This window comes from Diachasmimorpha longicaudata, chromosome 11 (genome assembly GCF_034640455.1).
Source record: "Diachasmimorpha longicaudata isolate KC_UGA_2023 chromosome 11, iyDiaLong2, whole genome shotgun sequence".
NCBI classification, from domain to species: Eukaryota; Metazoa; Arthropoda; class Insecta; order Hymenoptera; family Braconidae; genus Diachasmimorpha; species Diachasmimorpha longicaudata.
The window spans coordinates 4157118-4175652 of record NC_087235.1 but is presented as its reverse complement, the minus strand read 5'-3'; the positions used below and the strand labels follow the sequence as shown (position 1 = coordinate 4175652).

At 38.4% G+C, this 18535-nt stretch overlaps 2 protein-coding genes across 13 annotated transcripts in view; one reads left to right on the top strand and one right to left on the bottom strand.

Annotated features, from left to right (window-relative positions):
- LOC135167317 (uncharacterized protein) overlaps positions 1 to 18535 on the bottom strand; it is a 73519-nt gene that overhangs the window by 1197 nt on the left and 53787 nt on the right. Inside the window, exons 1-6 of one of the 11 annotated variants that reach the window (XM_064130404.1) lie at positions 7959 to 8099; positions 6257 to 6465; positions 5152 to 5267; positions 4985 to 5077; positions 3512 to 3667; positions 76 to 3120 (exon numbers count right to left, since the gene is read on the bottom strand). In XM_064130404.1, the coding sequence (XP_063986474.1) occupies positions 76 to 3120; positions 3512 to 3590 (3124 nt within the window). In that variant the 5' untranslated portion in view covers positions 3591 to 3667; positions 4985 to 5077; positions 5152 to 5267; positions 6257 to 6465; positions 7959 to 8099. Of the gene's footprint in view, positions 1 to 75; positions 3121 to 3511; positions 3668 to 4984; positions 5078 to 5151; positions 5268 to 6256; positions 6478 to 7958; positions 8119 to 8191; positions 8467 to 8840; positions 9222 to 18535 lie in introns of those variants that run through there. The other 10 variants (XM_064130395.1, XM_064130397.1, XM_064130393.1 and 7 more) reach the window with 10 other exon arrangements.
- Positions 8779 to 12692, top strand: LOC135167358 (exopolyphosphatase PRUNE1). 2 transcript variants are annotated; one of them, XM_064130475.1, is made up of 6 exons: positions 8779 to 8919; positions 9563 to 9804; positions 9900 to 10165; positions 10726 to 10973; positions 11127 to 11285; positions 11939 to 12692. In XM_064130475.1, exons 1-6 carry the CDS (start codon positions 8884 to 8886, stop codon positions 12098 to 12100), a joined length of 1113 nt encoding a protein of 370 aa, XP_063986545.1. In that variant the 5' UTR covers positions 8779 to 8883; the 3' UTR covers positions 12101 to 12692. The 2 variants fall into 2 exon arrangements, with proteins under 2 accessions (XP_063986545.1, XP_063986546.1); XM_064130476.1 differs by having other exon boundaries at positions 8783 to 8919; positions 9525 to 9804.

Sequence of the window (18535 nt, the reverse complement as noted above, 5' to 3'; positions counted from 1 at the left end):
AATTCTCCTCCCTTCCACCATATTTTCAGTCGCAAAAAACAATGAAAACACCCAGATAACAAAAAAAATACTTACACCTCGTGGCACTATTCTCCGTGGGTAGATTAAGCTTCTTAAACCTCAAGTAATACTCATTCAGTCTCTCAAAATTATCCATATTACTCTTCTCCTGTGGTTTTGTAGTCCCCAAGCTCTCCGCCAATGACGCCAACTCATTAATTCCCACATTAAAAAATACCGGAGTAACATTAAATGAAATAGTCTGCCTAGAACTAGGTGCTAGTGGCAATAGCGAGTAGATTCCATCAGGAACCGGAAGTATAACTGTCAATGCAGTTCTGGAGCCGACAACCCTGGGCACAGGGATCTGCGAGTCGTCCTTATCAAGCCCAGAATGAGACAACCCACACCTGGTCAATGTGAAGGTAACAGTGAGCATGTCTTCCACAGCAACAGCCATGTCCCCCCACATGTCAATCTCTTCCCCATAGTAACTAAGAAGACCCTCGAAGGAGGCGAGTGGCCCCAGAGTCGTCAGAATGAGTAGAAAGAGTGGATCAGGCCTCTGGCACCACAATTTCGCCATTAATCCAGTGACCAGAGCAGTCAGAGCCTGACTGAAGCAGACATCTCTCCTATACCTGACATTGCACGACCTCTGCGCAATCTTGGCGTCCTCCTGGACTCGAAACACGGAATGTGTAAGTCTCGCAGTCTTCAAGAGCCCATCCATAGCCTGTCTGAGCTTCTTCATACTGGGCCTGAGCTCACTGGTCCAATCAACAATCGACGCAAAGTCCAAGCCCTCAGTGAACTTGTTCCTCCCCGAGGAATTACTCTTAATGACCCTCGTCATACTGTCCACCGCCTGGCAGACCTCCTTAGCCTTCGCGAATCCCGTCTCCCCCTCGCTCCCCTTTCCATTGCCATTATCCAATAACTTGCAAGACTCATCATTCTTAACATCATTCTTCGGTTGAATGGTAACCACATTCCCACGATCAGCGAGACCTCTCAAAGTTTGTGCTCTAGCAACACCATTTTTATTTCTCAACCGAACCGCAGGACTGCTACACCTACCACAGAGAAACTTAACTTTCGATACTAGGCACATTACACTGGCTTCGATGTTCAGTTGAGTGAGATCCCAGGGCTCGGGTTCGTCCGTTGGTTTGTAGTAATTTGCTGATGGAGAATTGCACATTTTCTGGGTATCGAGGAATCTCTTGCTGAGGTCAATCTCTCCCCGCAGGTCGTCCTCCTTTTCATCGTCCTCGTTATTATTGTCATCAGGATCCTCCTGGTCTTTATCAAACTTTCTCCCCTCCTTTGATTCCTTCAAGTCGTCCTCGACATCGGGAAATATGACAAAGTTCTCTTCAACAGTATCATTGGAATTGTTCTCAGACTTTTTCACCGAGTACTTCGTCCTCGCCGATTCATTTGTCCACATGTCCTGTATGCACTCCGGAGTGTCCGGTGTTATCAAATCGTCAAAGTCCGGACTCTTGAGATCGAAGTTCAGTTGTTGGGTTATTCGTTTGAAAGGCGAGAGGGACTGATTGGACTGGAAATTCAAGGACATACTTTCGTCGTTTGGATTTTTAGTTTCCTCGGGTGGTTTTGACACTTTGTGTTCCTCGAGGAATGTCAGGGCTTCCTCGACGAGACCCGGATCCCAGAGGCTGAGAAGTATTCTCGTTTTTGATATCATGTCCTCGCAGATGGGGAGCATTCCACTTGTTTGCTTCTCCTTTGCTAATTTTATCAGGGATCTCATGGCCTCGACGACGTCTCTCCGGAGTTGCTTTATGGCTTGTATTGCATCGTGGGCCATTGTGATCTTGGAGGTGCCTTGGTACAGCTGATTGTACCTCGTTGGAGACTCCTTCAGCGCCTGCACCAGTCTGATCAATCCACCATTCTTACTTTTATGGGAATGCGCTGTGAATGCCCCGACACTAATAAGATCGTAAAAACCACATTTGTTCAGGGTGTCGTTGTGAACCCACATCCTTTGGAGATGTAAGTTCAACGGTGCAAACTCCAGTGTTCTGTCATTCCTTCTCGATGATCGTTTGAAGTAACTGCCCTTGAAACCCGAGAGATTCTCCTTCGCTTGGGAGTACAGATGAAGCAGATGGAGATGTCGATCCAGCAGTTCCACTTGCTTAGTGTGCCAAGGCTCACGTAGCTCCCCCATCCCGGCGACTTCCTGCAGGAGTTCCTTCTCCTCCTGAATCCATATCCCGAGTAGATGCTGGGGGAACTGGAAGCACAATTTGCTCTCAGCCATTATTTCGTGAACGCATATGTCACCCCCCAGGCCCGAGTGGAACCTGTAGGTCTGGACGTGAGTGTTGGCGAACAGGAGCTTCAACTGCCCCTGATGAGGGAGCTTCATCTTGGTTCCCAGTCTTGGTGGGAGGGACTGGGACCTCCTGTGACAGAACATCTGATTGGTGGAAGAAGGGTTTCTCGATGGGGTACTCTCCGTACTGTTACCTTTGTCGTCTGCTTCCAGACTCCAAACGTTTATCGTCAGGAAGCCAACTGTAGTCGATTTTGGGCTTTTCAGGGGGATCCTCAGTCTCGGGGTGTCTTGAACAGCGCAGAAGGTGACCACTGCACTTCCTATGGGCGTCGCTGTCTGGGAAACTCTTTCACGTACGTCGTAAGCTGTTATTCGGACCCTTGTGTCGGTACTTAAGCCATCACTCCCTCGGAAGCTTACAGTTGTCAGGAAGCCTGGATTACTACTTCTTTCGATCACCTCCGTTCTCGCGTATTTTATCCATGTTCGGGATTTTGATGCCTGAACGTCGATCTCGAGGACGGGATTTGGGGGCCGTCCATGACCGTCGCATAAGAGATTATCACAGGACAGGGAGACTTCGCATATTGGCACTTCGGCTGGGTCTATCACTATGCCACGTTGGAGGCGCAACATTTGGATGTCTGTGCCATTCTTGTGGCCACTGGATGCTTCTATTCTTTCACGAAGGGCTAGCAATTGGTTTCTCATGCATTCGTAACTTGCCAACTGGAGGGCTTGCAGCCAACTGTCTCGCTCGTCGGAGGAACTTGCGCCCAGTTGTTGATACAAACCTCCATCGAATACTGGAAGGGGAATTGTTTGACTTTATGGGGAGGTTGTGAGATCCATTGAATTGGGGTTTTGCTAAAACTTTTGAGAGGCTCGTTTATTCGGACTAAAATTTCTTGTTTACTTATTATTCTAGAATAAATATTTTATTTCAGATATGACTTGAATTTTTCCTCAAATGATTAAATAATTATTAAATGGTTTTCTTGGTAAAAAATATAATTTATCGATAGGTTATTGATATGATAGATTTATAATTCGTCAGAAGAATAATCCTTGAAATTATAGGTGACGAATGAAAGCTCCAGTAATTTGGGCAGAACCCCACCGGAAATACCAGTGGTCCTTAATTTTGGGAGTCCATTACGAGTAAATGTACTTGTTTAATGCGGATAACAGCCTTACCTATGCTAAATCCATAGGGAATCTGATTAGTAGGCTGTTCAACCCGGAAATTACACTGCTCCAGGATAATTACGCCCATTGGTTCGGACCATTGTTCCTTTGATTTGAAATAGAACAAGAGATTTCCCCGTAATCTGCACCAACGCTCCAGGCTTACTGCGGAAGCAAAGAAATCTTTATTTTTTTTTCCTCGATGTTGTGTCGCATTTCATATCATCCCTCGCCAATTAAATTTATTTGTTCAGAGCGCAGAGGTCTGGTTTTGCTCAATACCATTGCAAAATCGTTCAACGATTCGCTGATATTATTTATATTATGTATATGCTTGCAATGCTACGTCAATCGACCAAAAACACACGGCATGCAAGTAAACATTACTCTACACAGTCGCATGCGAGATTTTTTTAACTAATTAACGATTAAAGCGTAATGCCGAAATGGATTTTCGGTGTAGGCAGATGAATATTCTAGTTTTTATCATTTCAAATTCATCAAGTGATGTATATTTGAAAAGCTTTCGGACACCTGTGCATTTTACACTGAGCCAACTACCAGATTTCTCTTCTTTTTTTTTTTTTTATTTCAGTTGCATTTTTTATGAGAATTGTTAATTGATGATGTTAGCTAATTACGTGATAGACGTGATGGTTAGTTGATGTGGCCGTCTTGCGTGAGAGAGAAAAAAATTAATGAAAAATTGTGGAGATAAAAAATTCCATTTTATTTCATTTCAAACGACTAATGTGATGAGAAAATCCGATGGATATACGCTGTTGCATGCGTATTTGGAGCGTTAAAATTAATCAGGTAAAATTTATTCGTTTGAAATAAAATTTCGAAAATCACAAGGAATTTTCGTTCAGTTTTTATGTGTTTATATTTGCATGAATTAATACGAAATTCGAAATTGTGTTTCATATTGTAAAATTGTAAAAAACACAGTGAATGTGTGTAGGTGATTATAAATAATAACTCTGTGGACCAATATTTCTCGGCCTTTTCAATAAATCAATAGTTACTCTCGTTTTATTATGAAAAAATCTGTTTGCATTTTATTTGTGAAATATAAATAAATTGCGTCAAATAAAGCAAATTAAATAGACGTTATTTGGAGAGAATATTGATATTCACTCATTTTGAATATTGACAAGTTTGCTCATTTTATTAATTATAAGCACTAGATGTGGAAGCTGAGATTGCCACTTCGTATTTTTTTCACTAATTAATTTTTTCACATGAATAAAACGAGTGTAATAAAGTAAAAAATAAAAGGAACATAAAATTAATCACACAGAATCGCATTATGGACAATTTAAATTTCAAAACCGTATTTTGTGATGTGAAAAAACATGTGAACGTGTGTAGTCAATTATAAACATTACAATTCGAGGGCCAATATTCTTCACATATTTTTTTCCCTCCTATCGATAATTTTGTTTTGTTTTTGTAATGGGTAAAATGCACTCGTGATACCTTTGCTTGTGCCGGCTGTGACACAACTGAGTTGTCGTAGAGTCTTTTCGGTTTTTCCTTTTTGTCTTTTGCGCTCAACTTTTTTACCCGTACCTGGAAATTTACGTTCGAGGTACTGATTTGTGGATTAATTCAACAATAAATAAACTCCACACCCTTGTATTTACAATAGATAAGGAGACAATGTACAATGATTTATTTAGTTTACACCATGTCACTGTTTAAAACTGCTTTTCCTTTTTTTATCGTGAGTTGTCGAGTGATCTCAACTATTCGATGCTTCCTAATAAAATAAGGCATTTTATTTTCATTTGTAGAGTAAAAATATTACACAATTTGTTATAGATAAAGTTATCTCAGAATTTTCTGTGGAACTGTTCTCAGACGGTAATGGATAATGCTAGATAAAAAAAATAAGTAACATAACTGAATGGTTTATGGACTATATAAATAATCAATTGAGTCGATATATTGGAAATTTATCATATATCAAGAGATTTATGCCAGAAAATTAATAAAATAAATGGGAGCGACGAGTGTAGCGGAGCTGTAGGTTCGCTGTATACGAATTCTATGACTCGAAAAAAAAAATACGAGTACAGGGAAAAGAAATTGAGTGTAGCCAGGACTTACGTTTCCATGCTTTTGACAGCTGCCCGGATTTGAGCTGTTGCGATGAGAGTAAAATAAAAAATTCGCCGACCTTTCAGGGAATTATCCACATTAAAATGAATACCATGTGGAGTATTTAATCAGAGTTGCTGAGATGCGTCACTTTATTCTGTCTGTTAGTTTTTTTTCAGAAAAATTTAAACCACCGAGCTTTCTAGAAAATTCTGGGATACCCTTGCTTTAAGTTTAAAAATTAAATAGGGGAGGGTGGGATAAGACAGACACATGAGGTGAAATGATGTTATGTTTAAGTTTTATATTTTTTCATGTTTCAACAGACATGTGTAGATGAATGAGATCGTTGGCGATTTGTGAATTGATAGGATGATAAATGAGACCTTCTAATAAAACAAAATCATAAGTAACACAAGGAAAAGTGAAAGAATAATTACATTCAATTTTTTAATGTTCACAAGTATTTTTTAAACGTTTTCTGAGCCACAAATTATTCATTCCCTCTCAAAATAATTACATAATTATCAGACACGCATTTGTTTTCTCTAGTCAGTCAATAGTCCGAGAAGAACATTCCATAGTGCTCACTGTCGCCAGTACACCAGTTTAAAAAAAAGTGTGTCCGTTCTACCCCACCTCCCGTACCTTGTTTCATTAAGAAGTGTCGAATTCTCCTGGAGTTTCTGTTTATTGCAGTTAGTAGGCGATTAAATCATGTTTCATGCATTATCTGTAGTTGTTTTATCTCCCGATGTTACACACGACGATGCATGTGTGCATTTGACAGGTTTATGGAAATTAGGGGGTTTTAATGATTCTCGGCAGACACTCATAGCTTCTATATCGAGTCATGCCTGTAAATAGTACTAATATAATTGATCATGGGGCTGAAAAAATATAATATCGAATTCAAGCGGATCACAGTTCACACACTGAGGGAAAAACTTATGTCGATGCAAAAATATATATTACATGTGCCCAACAATAAACGAAACGTCCAGCAAAATGAATTATTTTCGCAGGAACGAGTTTTCCAGCGCGAAATCAATATATCTTTCGAATAAATCCGTCAGAATCAGGAGATCTCATGCGGTCCATTTATCATGACTGGAAGAATTTTATTTTCTTCTGATATTTCAATAGGGAAACGATAAAATTTTTCATATAGATTTTGGCCATTAGCTCTCAATGTCTTGGAAATTAAGATAAATAGAAAAATTTTAGTCATAAAAATTTTATAGCTTTCGATTCGTTCTATTAAAAGGGTTATGACGAAAATTTTGTTATCTCCCTGAGATTTCGAGGTATTCCTTGAAAACTTGGCTAAGAGCTAAGTCGACTTAAATAGTTTTACGGCTTCGTTGATGAATTAAAAGAAAAAACTTGATTTTTATTCCAGAAGAATCGAGTTATGAGGGGAATTCAAAAGCTTCTTGGAAAATCAATTTTTTTTGTTAAAGTAATATTCCTTTGTCGTCAATATATTCCATGGGAGGTATTATCATATAGAGCTCCGTCACATAGGATGATCGGGATAAAGAAGTTCAAGAGAAGATGTAAAGCATCTGCTAGAATATTCTACAGAAATTTCATTGAAATTCTAGTAACAATACAGTGTAGTATTGATTGAATTAGAATTTCGGTGACAATAATGGAATTTTGGAGTCCCAGCAGTTTTTTGGTAGAAAAAAATCCCGAGGAATAAATCCTCATGTAAAGATATGAACAATTAAAGCCCCTTGGCCCCTCTTCATCAAATATCTATTGAAAAATCGTAGGAGAAAGCTGCCAAAATATTGATGACAAGTGAGGAAAAACTACTAAAATCTCCAGAGGATTTCTACCCAGGTTTTTCAATGAAAATTTTACGAATACTTCAAATATTCATAAATTTCAAATCCTTCCCTCGAATACCTTAATTTCTCACAACTAAACATCTTCCCTCGACTGAATAGTCCTCACGCACACCAGATAAATCACACCCAACAGTAATTTTTCCCTCAGTGTGAAACAAATCAATCAGATGATTGATACTACAGGGAACACAGACAAATAGATATAAATGATCTCGCATGTTGTATAAATCTATTAAAAGAGTAATGCGAATACACGTTAAATATAGAATAATTCAGCAAAAAAATGTCACATTGTCACGATCAATCATGTAAACCAAAACAGTAAATATCACTCTACTCTGAAAATTATTCTCATCATGAATGAAAAATGAAAAAATAAAACATGCGACATTTCCAGTGAATCTAACGTTCTGAGCCAACGCTCTCTATTCATTAGTCCCAATTTTAACGTATCAATTAACGTATAATTATGAAATTAATGAGGGACTCACTCTCTGTCCTACGAAAGAATCCCTCCTGACGTTCACGTATGCACAATGTACCCTCCTTGTCAAACTTTTGCGACGGCTGTGTAGCCAGTGTCATTAATTCCTGTTTATTAAACCTCATCCTCAGTTTTACCTACATCCCACAAAATTAATCATCATTACCCTGAAAACAACATCACCGTCATTATCCCAACCAAAGTAAAGAGATATTAATTACAAAATAAACAATTCATAACCTCCAATTGTAAAAAATTTAGCAATTCCCAATGATATTATGATAATAACTCAAGACAGAGGGGATTAAGGGCATCACGATGAGAATTTTTCTTACGTCGCACGCGTTAATGAGTAATTACGGAGGCGAGAGACTTACTTAACGATTTTCAATTAATACACGGGGGATCGGTTGCTATTCTCGTGTTCCCCAGCTGTTCACCGGAATTCTTTTTTCAATCATCACTTTTATCAAAGGGAGAATGATCCTCTTCGCTGGCTATCACATTGTTCAAGGGGAAAACAAAAAGCCGAGGGGGAAAATAATCTTGAGATGCACTTTTTTTTTTTTTTTCGTCGTTACTGCCAGCAGAAACACTTCAACTCTTGCGCCATTGATCTATCGAGTACCGTTTTTTTTTTCTCTCATTTTTCTTCGTGAGTTTGTACCACACACGTTAGTTAGACGCCTCACGGGCTCTGTGGACCACTGAATCGGTCGTTAATCCCACCCACGTTAACTCCACCACACGACGAGACAAGTCAAAAGAAGGGGAGAGTCCAGTGGTTGTAACTCCTCCGTAAAAATATTCTCCCTTCGTTTTTTAGATTTTTTTTTACTCCCTCGGACGAGTGTTACTGTGCGTGAAATAATAATAAGGGCTCTCTAACCTCAAAGATCTGTCAAACCCGGACAGCAGACGCCTGAGCTATCATGGAGGATTTTCTCGTCACATCGAGGCACACACTGGTGAGTGAACTTTGAATATCACTCTGACATTTTGTGACATTTCGACGGAAAACTTGGGAGACTCTTCATCCCGGTGTTTTTCGCCTGTCAATTGCACTTGTATTTTGGATTGTCGGAGTGAAAATAAAATAAAAGGGATCACTGCGCAGTCCCAGCGGCATTTGACAGTGCGTGCGCAGGGGAATCGAAGCGGGAGTATTTGAATTACGAAAGTGCAGGGAATAAACGAGATTTCGGTTATTGGAAGTGAATTCCAAGACAGAATTCCCCGGAGCAGGAAGATGATACGTAAAATGATAGAAAATTTATGACAAGTGGGAAAGTGCTCTTATAACACTTAAAATATATTTATTTTTGGGTATCGATTGGGAGGCTAATTTGAATAAAATTACTGTTCAACCAATTTCATGAATTTCCAAATTAATTGAATATTATTTAATTATTTATTTGTATTTTTTATGCATTTGAGTCTTAATGAATAAAAGGAATGAAGAAAGCAAAATTTTCTCCACTTTCTCCCTCTACATTATTTATCATAGAAAACAGGAGGAACGTTTCACAAAATCAAATAGAATCGAGATGAATAAAACGAGTCGTTCGAGCAGTGAACGATTCCTGGTGCGGATTTTTTTTTTATTTACAGAAAAATCTGGAAAAATATGAAAAAATTCGAGTGATTCTTGGAAACGAAAGCTGCGATTTAGACTCGGCCGTTAGCTCTCTGGTCCTCGGATTATTCCACTACTCTATGCTTGAAAAAGCAGATACAAAGAACGTTGGAGTGATACCACTGCTGAATATTCCTAAACGAGAATTTAAAATTAAAACCGAAGTAGTTTTTCACTTACGGCATCACGGCATTCAACTGGAACATTTGAGCTTTAGGTCAGTCATTGTAAAAAATAAAAATCAATAGTTGGTTTCAACTATCCTATCCATTGTGTGCGTTTAGACCTAAAAATAGAAAAATAATTGTTTAGAGATGAAATAGAGCTAAAGAATTTGTCGAACGAGAAAAAATTGGAACTCTGCCTGGTGGATCATCATACGCTGAACGAGCACAACGCGTCATTGGCAGACTCAGTGGTCCAAGTAATCGATCACAGACCCCAAGACCCGAATTGGTTGTGGACAGGCAGAGATATTAATTTGGAAAAGGTCGGCAGTTGTGCGACACTCGTTGCTAGGAGAATATTTCAGGAAAAATCGGACATTCTCGATTCCCAAATCTCGAATTTATTGCAAGGTAAAATAGACACGAGGAGAACATGACAATCAATCAATTTGGACTAGCAATTTCGTCCCTTCTCTATCCTCATTTATTATAAGCCACGAGAAATCGGGGATACACCCTTGGTGAGGGGAAAATTTGAGGTCATGATTTTCACATGAAACAAAAACAAAAAAATCTGAATGAGAATTTTTTTTTAAACTTATTCGGAAACTTGTGAGATCAAACAGTATTTTATTTTGTTATTGTTTCATTACAATGTTTGTAAAAAAATTTCATAAAAAAAAATACTTTTAAGCTTGAAAATGGAGATATAAATTAAGCCTGTCACAGATTAAATAATTGCAAAAGGCCCCGTAAACTGGGTTTATTTAAAAGGCTGTCCCGTATAAGAGATTAAAATTCTTTGATGTTCTTAAATAAATTCTCAAATTTTTAATTCAATCATTTTTATTTCTACGAATTTCAACGACAGCACTCAGAATGTACAATCTCCTCCGAGCTCTTCAGCGAATAAAAATAATCCCTCAACGAGCTCTAAAATGATTTTTTAATGTTCTTCCTTCTGCGAATAGGTCCGATCCTTGTAGACACATGTAATTTCTCAGCCGAGGCGGGTCGTGCAACGCCCCTCGATATTGAAATAATGGAAAAATTGGAGTCACTGAACCGGCAAAAAGCGACGACAACTCGTGATGAAATTCACTCATCAATACTTGATGCAAAAACTGACATCAGCTCCCTATCGCTCGAGGATCTACTCATAAAAGATTTGAAATACGTAAATGGAATACCAATACCCGGATTTCCTATTCTCGTCGAGGTTGTTTAAAAATACTATAAAATTCCACGAATTTTTCACTAAATTTAAACTCCAATTCAACCCACTGATATTCCCCCTAACTTCAATTTCATCTGTTTTCGTTTTGCTCACCCTTTTTTATTTTTCATTTTATTTCTCTTCCTTGCTCGTCAGGAATTCTTGAATTTAAATCGCGCCCTGGATGCCGTGAATTCGTTTACAAGCGAAAGGGAATGCAGAATCACGATTCTACTTGGGATGGATTTTAAGAGGGACGTGGTGAAGCGAGACCTCGCTGTCTTTTCCTTCTTGCCCAATGAGCTGGAAAATAGAGTGAGCATTTTTTTTTTCAACTCAGTTTTACTCACCTTTTATCTTATTTCCTCTTCGGCTTATCATCTAAATTCAATTACTGAAACGCTTCGTTCTTAATTAAGTTTGACATAAAATTAAAAGAGGGGGGTTTTCTTTGAGTGTAAATCGATGAATGAATTTCCCTCACCAGTGATTTTAATTCAGGTGTTCATTCTTGTGTGTGAAAAAGGAGCATCCTATCGGCTATTGTTTATTTATCAGAAGTTCATTATTCTTCATTATTTTTCATAAGAGACTCAGGGTCAATTATTAGCCTTATTTTCTAATCAAATTTGTCCTCCAAATTCAATGTATGTGACGCTTAGTATTTAATTATTTTTTTAATAAAATTATAAGGGATTTCTTTACAATAAATGTTGTCAAATAAATTCTCCTCCCCGATGATCTAAATTCAGATTATCTCCCTCAAATTTACCATCTAAATTCAATGACTGAAACCCTTTGGTCTCCATAAAGTTTGACATAAAATTAAAGGAAAATTGTCCAATTGAAAGTCGACAACCGCCTGTTTGTGACCTGAAAAGACTATTCCATTTGGTTACTTGTCAACCATTTTCCCATCCCCTTTTCGCCAACAAAATATCGAGTCATTCAATTGATTTTATTTCCAGATACGATCAGCTTTGGAGCAGTCAGATCTCGACCTGGAGAAGGCCAGTATAAAATTGAAAGGAAATTGGTGCCTGAGGCTCTACAAACAGGGTAACGTGCGGGCAACTCGCAAGCAAATACTCCCGATTATACAAAGCGCAACGGCCCGTCGCCAGTGTTGACCATACACGAGGTCTCCCTATAACCCTTTGCCTTCCCCTCTCCACAGGCATCAACAGTGATACAGAACCTCCTCCCCTCGTACTTTCAGCGATTCAACCATCCAGCAGACCAACTACATTGTACAAACCCCAGTCTAAACATCGGACATTGTGTTAAATTAATTAAGAGGGCTTCTTATCTAATTACATCCTGCTCACTTCTCCCTTCTTCCTGCGTTATCATTCAGACTTCATTAAAATATGCTTCAAGTGGATTTTGCTAACTTCCTCATTCTGCTGTTCACCATTCTACGATTAGAGGGAATGAGTGAATGAAGATCATCCAGAATTCATGACAAATGGGTATTGCAGGAAACTAGGGGTTCTAGAGTAATTGTATGACTTTCTAATTATTTAATAAATTGCAAAATTCGACATTTGAGTGAAGAAGAAATTATTTTGGTTAAGTGTCACAAAGATTTATCTATGGAAGAATATATTCTGATGTTTATAATTATTTAATTCATTATACGATGGTGACGTGAAAAGGTAATTAAGTCTTCTATATTTATTTAATTTTCGTTTATGGAATAAATAAATTATATTACCTCAATTGAATGTGGAGTAAACGACTCTCAGAATGTGTAGAATAAATATTTTTCCCTTCCTTATTCCCATGAACATTAGTTAATTCATTATTGATGTATTAATGAGCACTGAAACTTTATAGGAAACCATTCAGCAGCTCATCACTTCTGTTTCAGTTTTCTCCCGAATTGTATTCCTCTAAATATTCAATAAGAGAGTTCATCAACGGGAAATTTAATTATTCTCTTTCTCGACAGTCGATCGCTCGTTCTCTTTGCAGTATAAAACGAGGAATCGAGTTCCAATATCGAGAGAAAAAAAGTTATTGATATTTCTGATATTAATGAAGCGGAAAGGGTTTTTTTTTCACTCCATATTTGGAATCTGCCATTTTCCGAGCTTTCCAACAACATCCGACAAATAATCCTGCGCTCTTTTGATCCCGTAATTTTGATATAAATGTAGAAATGTATAAATTGAGGATAATGAAACCTTTTACCTAAATTAATAACACTGATCGATGCCCTCAGTAATCCCTGCATGCATCAGTAATATCGTAGTTATCAGTCCTTAATTAATGCAGCCATTTGAAATTCCTACGCCATTCACCTACCCTCGCGTCCCGCGAGACTAACGAAACAAAACTTGAATACTAAGAATGAATATTCTTCTCTCGACAACAACTAATGAAGCTACAAAATTCCAGTGGAAAAGAACTGCATAAAAAACTTTGAAAAGGGAATTCATTCTTAAAATTATTAACAAGGAAACAAAAAAAACGGACTGTAATAATTAAAGCCTCTCAACGAAATTAATAAAACGCATTGCCTCCTAATTAAATAAAAAAATGCGCCACAAGGAAATTTGAGTGTCTACTTATTAATTAACGGACCTTTTAGGGGCCTCTTTTGAAGCGTTTGGTTCCTTGTGCCACTTTTAAAAAATTATTTTCCACTCGTGGAAAATCCGGAGAATATAGAAATGAAAATTTTCTGAAAAACCATTCTCTCTCACGAATTTTATATTTGACAGGATTGCAATATTTGAATTCCAATAAATGCAGAAGTTCGCTAAATGTCGGTAAAATAACCCCTGAGAATTTCTAATACCGACTTTTATCCCCGCACACTTTTATCCCGAATAAAACGTCCCACTTCCTTCAAAGAGACCACAATACCCGACCTTCCTCCCTCAACCCTCTAAAAAAAATGTCCTCAGGATAATTTCCATAAAAAAGATTATCGCTCCCTCAACAATAAAATTTCCAATTCAATCCATAAACTTCCGTAATTAAAACGAATATTCCCTGGAGAAAGGCTTCCGTTATCGCAAATTAATTAATGAGTACATTTGATGCTGATTCGAAGAGGCGACACAGGTGCCCCCCGGGTGACAATGAGAACCGTCTGACTCAACTCGTACTAAATCCACTGGGCGTATTCAATTCACCCGGCAATAATCCCTCTCCCCACCCACTCGACTCCGACTCCTTCACCCTCCTCCCTCGTCAGTCCACCCCCCGTCCTGGCACAGTGCTACTAACACTCAGGTCTCTCCAGCTATCACCAGGAGGCTTTTCAGATGTTGCGTTTACAAAGGGGGAGAGGTACACAACAGAAACAGATGGATGAGAATCACTCGCTCAACGTGAGGTTAACGCTCAACGGATCGTTATGGATCGGTTGTTAAACCGGGCGCGAGAGTAGTACAGGGATTCGCAATGGTGGAATGTTGAATCATGCCGTCGAGTGAAAAAAAAAGATAAAAACAGGGGGTGGGTGGGAGGGGGATGAGAGAAATGAGAGACTTTCGAAGCCTCAGCACGACGAAAAAAAAAATGAAGAAAAAAGCCCTCGAAAGAAGGAAAAAAGACAAAACGATCTCTCTATAGTCTATATTTCTTTCTTTTTTCTTCAGCCACCCCTTTTTTTTTCATCCTCCCGCAGGCACATACACTCCTCTTCATCGTTCCAACCCCCTCACCCTCAGCGCTCTTCCGTTTTTTGTGTGGGTTCGAAGAGTCGCAAGCGTGTCAAGAGTTTCACGCTTTTTGAAATCAACGAGTGGTGGAATTTTTTTTTACCCCGTTTCTGGCTTCGAACAGAAGCGGAAACAGAATTCTCCCGGGGTATGTAAGGGAATGGAATTGTTATAATGGAAGTGAAATAAAGGAGAGAGAGATGAAAAATGTTTTAAAAGAGTGCAGCACAGGAGAGGAGGGAGAAAACAAATCGGTGCGATTAATTCGAGAGAAAGAGAAGGGGCGAGGGAGGGGGTTGCCGAGGTTGATCCATCACTCGTGATGCTGTTCTGTGAGGGCCCAGGTACAGCCCTTAATTTATGACCCACCGGCCATCTACCAATTTTTTCTCTATCTCTGTTTCTTTTTTTTTTGCGCACGAGCTCCGAACTTGTTGTCATTATTTTTTTTCCCGTTCACCCTCCTAGCGCTGCTTATCCCGGGCAACGATTCCTCATCGGGTGCCACGCATCCCTCATCGATAACATCTGTCCGGTGGTTACTAGTGTTTGAGGGTTTTTTTTTCTCCGGGAAATTACTGATGTGAGGGGGCGAAATCATTTCGGTGATTTTCTCGGACAAATCGAATTTCATTGGGGTGATTTGTAATTCTTGGGGAGCGACATTTGCATGCGGTTTTACGGAATTCGGGGGAATATGTGGGTTATGGGAAGAATTAGTGGGGCCTGGCTGTGATGGGAGGGATGTGGAGTGGAAAACTGGGGTATTTTGAATTCTGGGTGGAACGATTGAACCTGATTTATCCAGTTAACGATATTCAACTGCGGTGGCTAGTTTTTCATCCAATAAAATACTTTTCACTTGTGGAATTGAACGTTAGAACTTTCCTTTGACATTTTACCAAAGTTTAATTTTTCTTTAATTCCCAGAACCGAACGCCAAAAGATTGTTTTTTATGTAGAATATTCTGTTAAGATTTTTCCTGGTAAATTTCCTCAGGCGTAAAGGGTCTAGCAAGTTTGTTTCCTTGAATTTCATCGCAAGAAACACAGAAAATGAAGTAAAAAACTTGAAAAGTTTTCACTAACTTTGAAATTAAAATATGGAAAATTAAGACATTTTTCATAAAAAATCCATCAGAAAACGTAAAAACGTTGATTAAGAGACTATTTTTCGAGATTCATTAATAAAGTAATGAAGAAGATAGAAATTATTAAGAGTTAGGAATTTACTTTGGTCCCACAAAAATCGTAAAAAAATGTTTCTGCAGATGTAGGGAATTTATATTATTTATTCACAAGACCGTGATACCTTATAAAAATTCCACACAATTTAACGGGTAAATCTGATAATGGAAAGTCTCCAAATTCATAGCGTGATCCGTACGAACTTGTGAAAGGTACTTGGATATCCTGAAGGCTCGAATGTATTTATGATGGTGAGGATGGAATTCTTTGATATTGGTGGAGATGGTAGCCGAGAGAGGGTCCTTTTGTTGTGCTTCGCCTCAACAATTCCTTCAACCTTTAATAAGGGATTCGGAATATAACCTTAGGTCAGATTTTTATTCTCCGTGAATTCTTTAGGGATTTCATGGATTCTCTTGGGTTTTATATTCTTCAATGTTGAAGACAATGGACTGATTCTGTTCCGATGATGGATTGATGTTATTCTCTTTTATTTTATGAATTTTTATTCAGGAGAGTGGATGTGAGAGCCCCATTGTAGAGAGAAATATTGATAACGTTTAAATGATGACGCGAGAGAAGACAGGACTTGAAACTTTCCGAGTAATAAATTTAAAGGTTTACGAGATAAAATAATTAAAAATAATTTTTTAGTGAAATTCAATCCCAAAGTTTAAAATTTCCAGGTGCATTCCCCCACATTTTACTCTTTTTTCGCTGTATTATTGAAAGAATAGTCCGAGAATTTGCTTAGAAATATATTTAGAATAAAAAATAGTCACTCGGCTCATTTGGAAAAGGAAAATTCCCAATTTTTCAAAAAATAAATCGTCAATACCTCTTATCAGCAATTCTCTGCAGTAAATTTAAAAATCCATTCAACAATTTTTATCAGTCCACCCCTTTCAAGTTGAGAATCATGTATTCATGCAACTCTCCCATGTTTTATGATCCCAGTAAAAGCAGAATGTCACAATGGCAGACGAAAACATCACAATGCTATTTTTCAGTACATGGTAAAAAAATGGTTTTGATAATGGAAAGAAAAATCAATGATATCTGGTAGAACTAATGGACTAAAAACTCTCGCCGTGTGTGTTTCACACCGGAAATTTTCCCCAAGCTTTTCAATATCAGCCCACTCACCATTCAACACTATTCACAAATGCCTTTCACAACTGAAACTGAACAAAGGCGGATGAATAATTGAATCATCCCCTTCACACTTATGATGAAACAACTGAATCTTGATCAATGCAAACTTTTAAAATCTCGATTCATTATTCAAGAATTTTAAGTCCAGAGCTTATGCGAAAATTCCTTGTAGCCATCAGTTATTCGTTAATCCCCGGAGAGAAAGGGTCTTTTCAGAGCTAAAAATGTTTTTGCTTTAATCGCGGATATTGTTAATTTTTAACACCACTTGGGAATAATTTCTCAGCTTCAGATCTGACTGAAGCATTGGAAACGTGAATCTGCCATTCGTGAGAGAGCACTGAAAGCTTGAAATATAGATTTCCTCACCTCAAACAGAGGTTCATTATTATTTACTGAGTCGAGACAATGGAACAGAATTTTATCGTCAAAATATTAATAATTTTTAAAATACTTAGAAAGACGTTTGCATATTTCAATAGCTTAGCAGCATAACCCAGTGCTATGACAATTTCGAATAAAATAACATGAATAAATTAAATACTGAAAATTCAATTTCAAGCTGTTCATCGAATTTCCAAAAGTTTCCAATAGTACCATCGATTTCACCCAAATGAAGAGGATCCCTCCCACAGCTTTGTCCCTCGTGCAAAAAATTCGAAATCCCTTTCACCCTAATGAAACAAAACCCGATACCCCGAAAAACAGAATACCAAAGCAAGCAGGATGAAACCGTTGGGGGATTATTGATAAAGGGGTCCATCACTGATGGCGCATGATCCAGGGGCCCAGCTTGGTACAGCAAAAAGTTACCTCACCATCAAACACTGTAATCTCCAAAGATCTCGTGATGACAACCCACTATTTCTAAAATACCTACGACAACCCGAAATGTCATTTTATATTTCAAAATATTTCACATGTCCCTAATGCATTCATCCTTTGAAAAACGTTAGAAAAAAATTAAGTCACAGAATTTCCACTGTTCCCCGCACCCCGGACAGAAAGAAACTTTCGATAAAAATTCGACCTCCAAAGGTTGAAACGTGGGACAAACTGACACTCATCTACTTTTTAGATAAAGTTTTTTTTTGAAAAAATTAGACTTGGGATTCTAATTCCTCAAAAATCTAACCTTCATCCCTCGTATCACCCCCTGGAGGTCTTATATTTACCTAAAATTTATTTCCATGCTCATCACCCCAGAATCACCAAACCGTCGACTAATATTTATAACTTTTCCTACCGCGATTCCTCCCGACAACACCAAAACTTTCCCAAAGTCTCTCCGTTCAGTAAAATTTCCAAAGTCCCTTTCACTCTAATGAAACAGCCCCCGATATCCCTAAAAACAGAATACCAAAGTACACTGGCCAAAACCGGGGGAGATTATTGATAAAGGGGTCCATCACTGATGGCGCATGGTCCAGGGGCCCAGCGGGGTATGAGGGAAAAGGTGGCTGAACATAAAACAATGCGATCTCCGGGGAGTTTGCGATGATAACCCACCATCGGACTATATACGTTTGTAGTGGAAGTTTCGGG

Coding starts and splice junctions, on each gene's coding strand:
- LOC135167358 (XM_064130475.1), top strand. CDS start 8,884: ATGGAGGATTTTCTCGTCACATCGAGGCACACACTG. Junction 8,920..9,562: donor TCACATCGAGGCACACACTG/GTGAGTGAACTT, acceptor TTTTATTTACAG/AAAAATCTGGAAAAATATGA. Junction 11,286..11,938: donor CCAATGAGCTGGAAAATAGA/GTGAGCATTTTT, acceptor TTTTATTTCCAG/ATACGATCAGCTTTGGAGCA.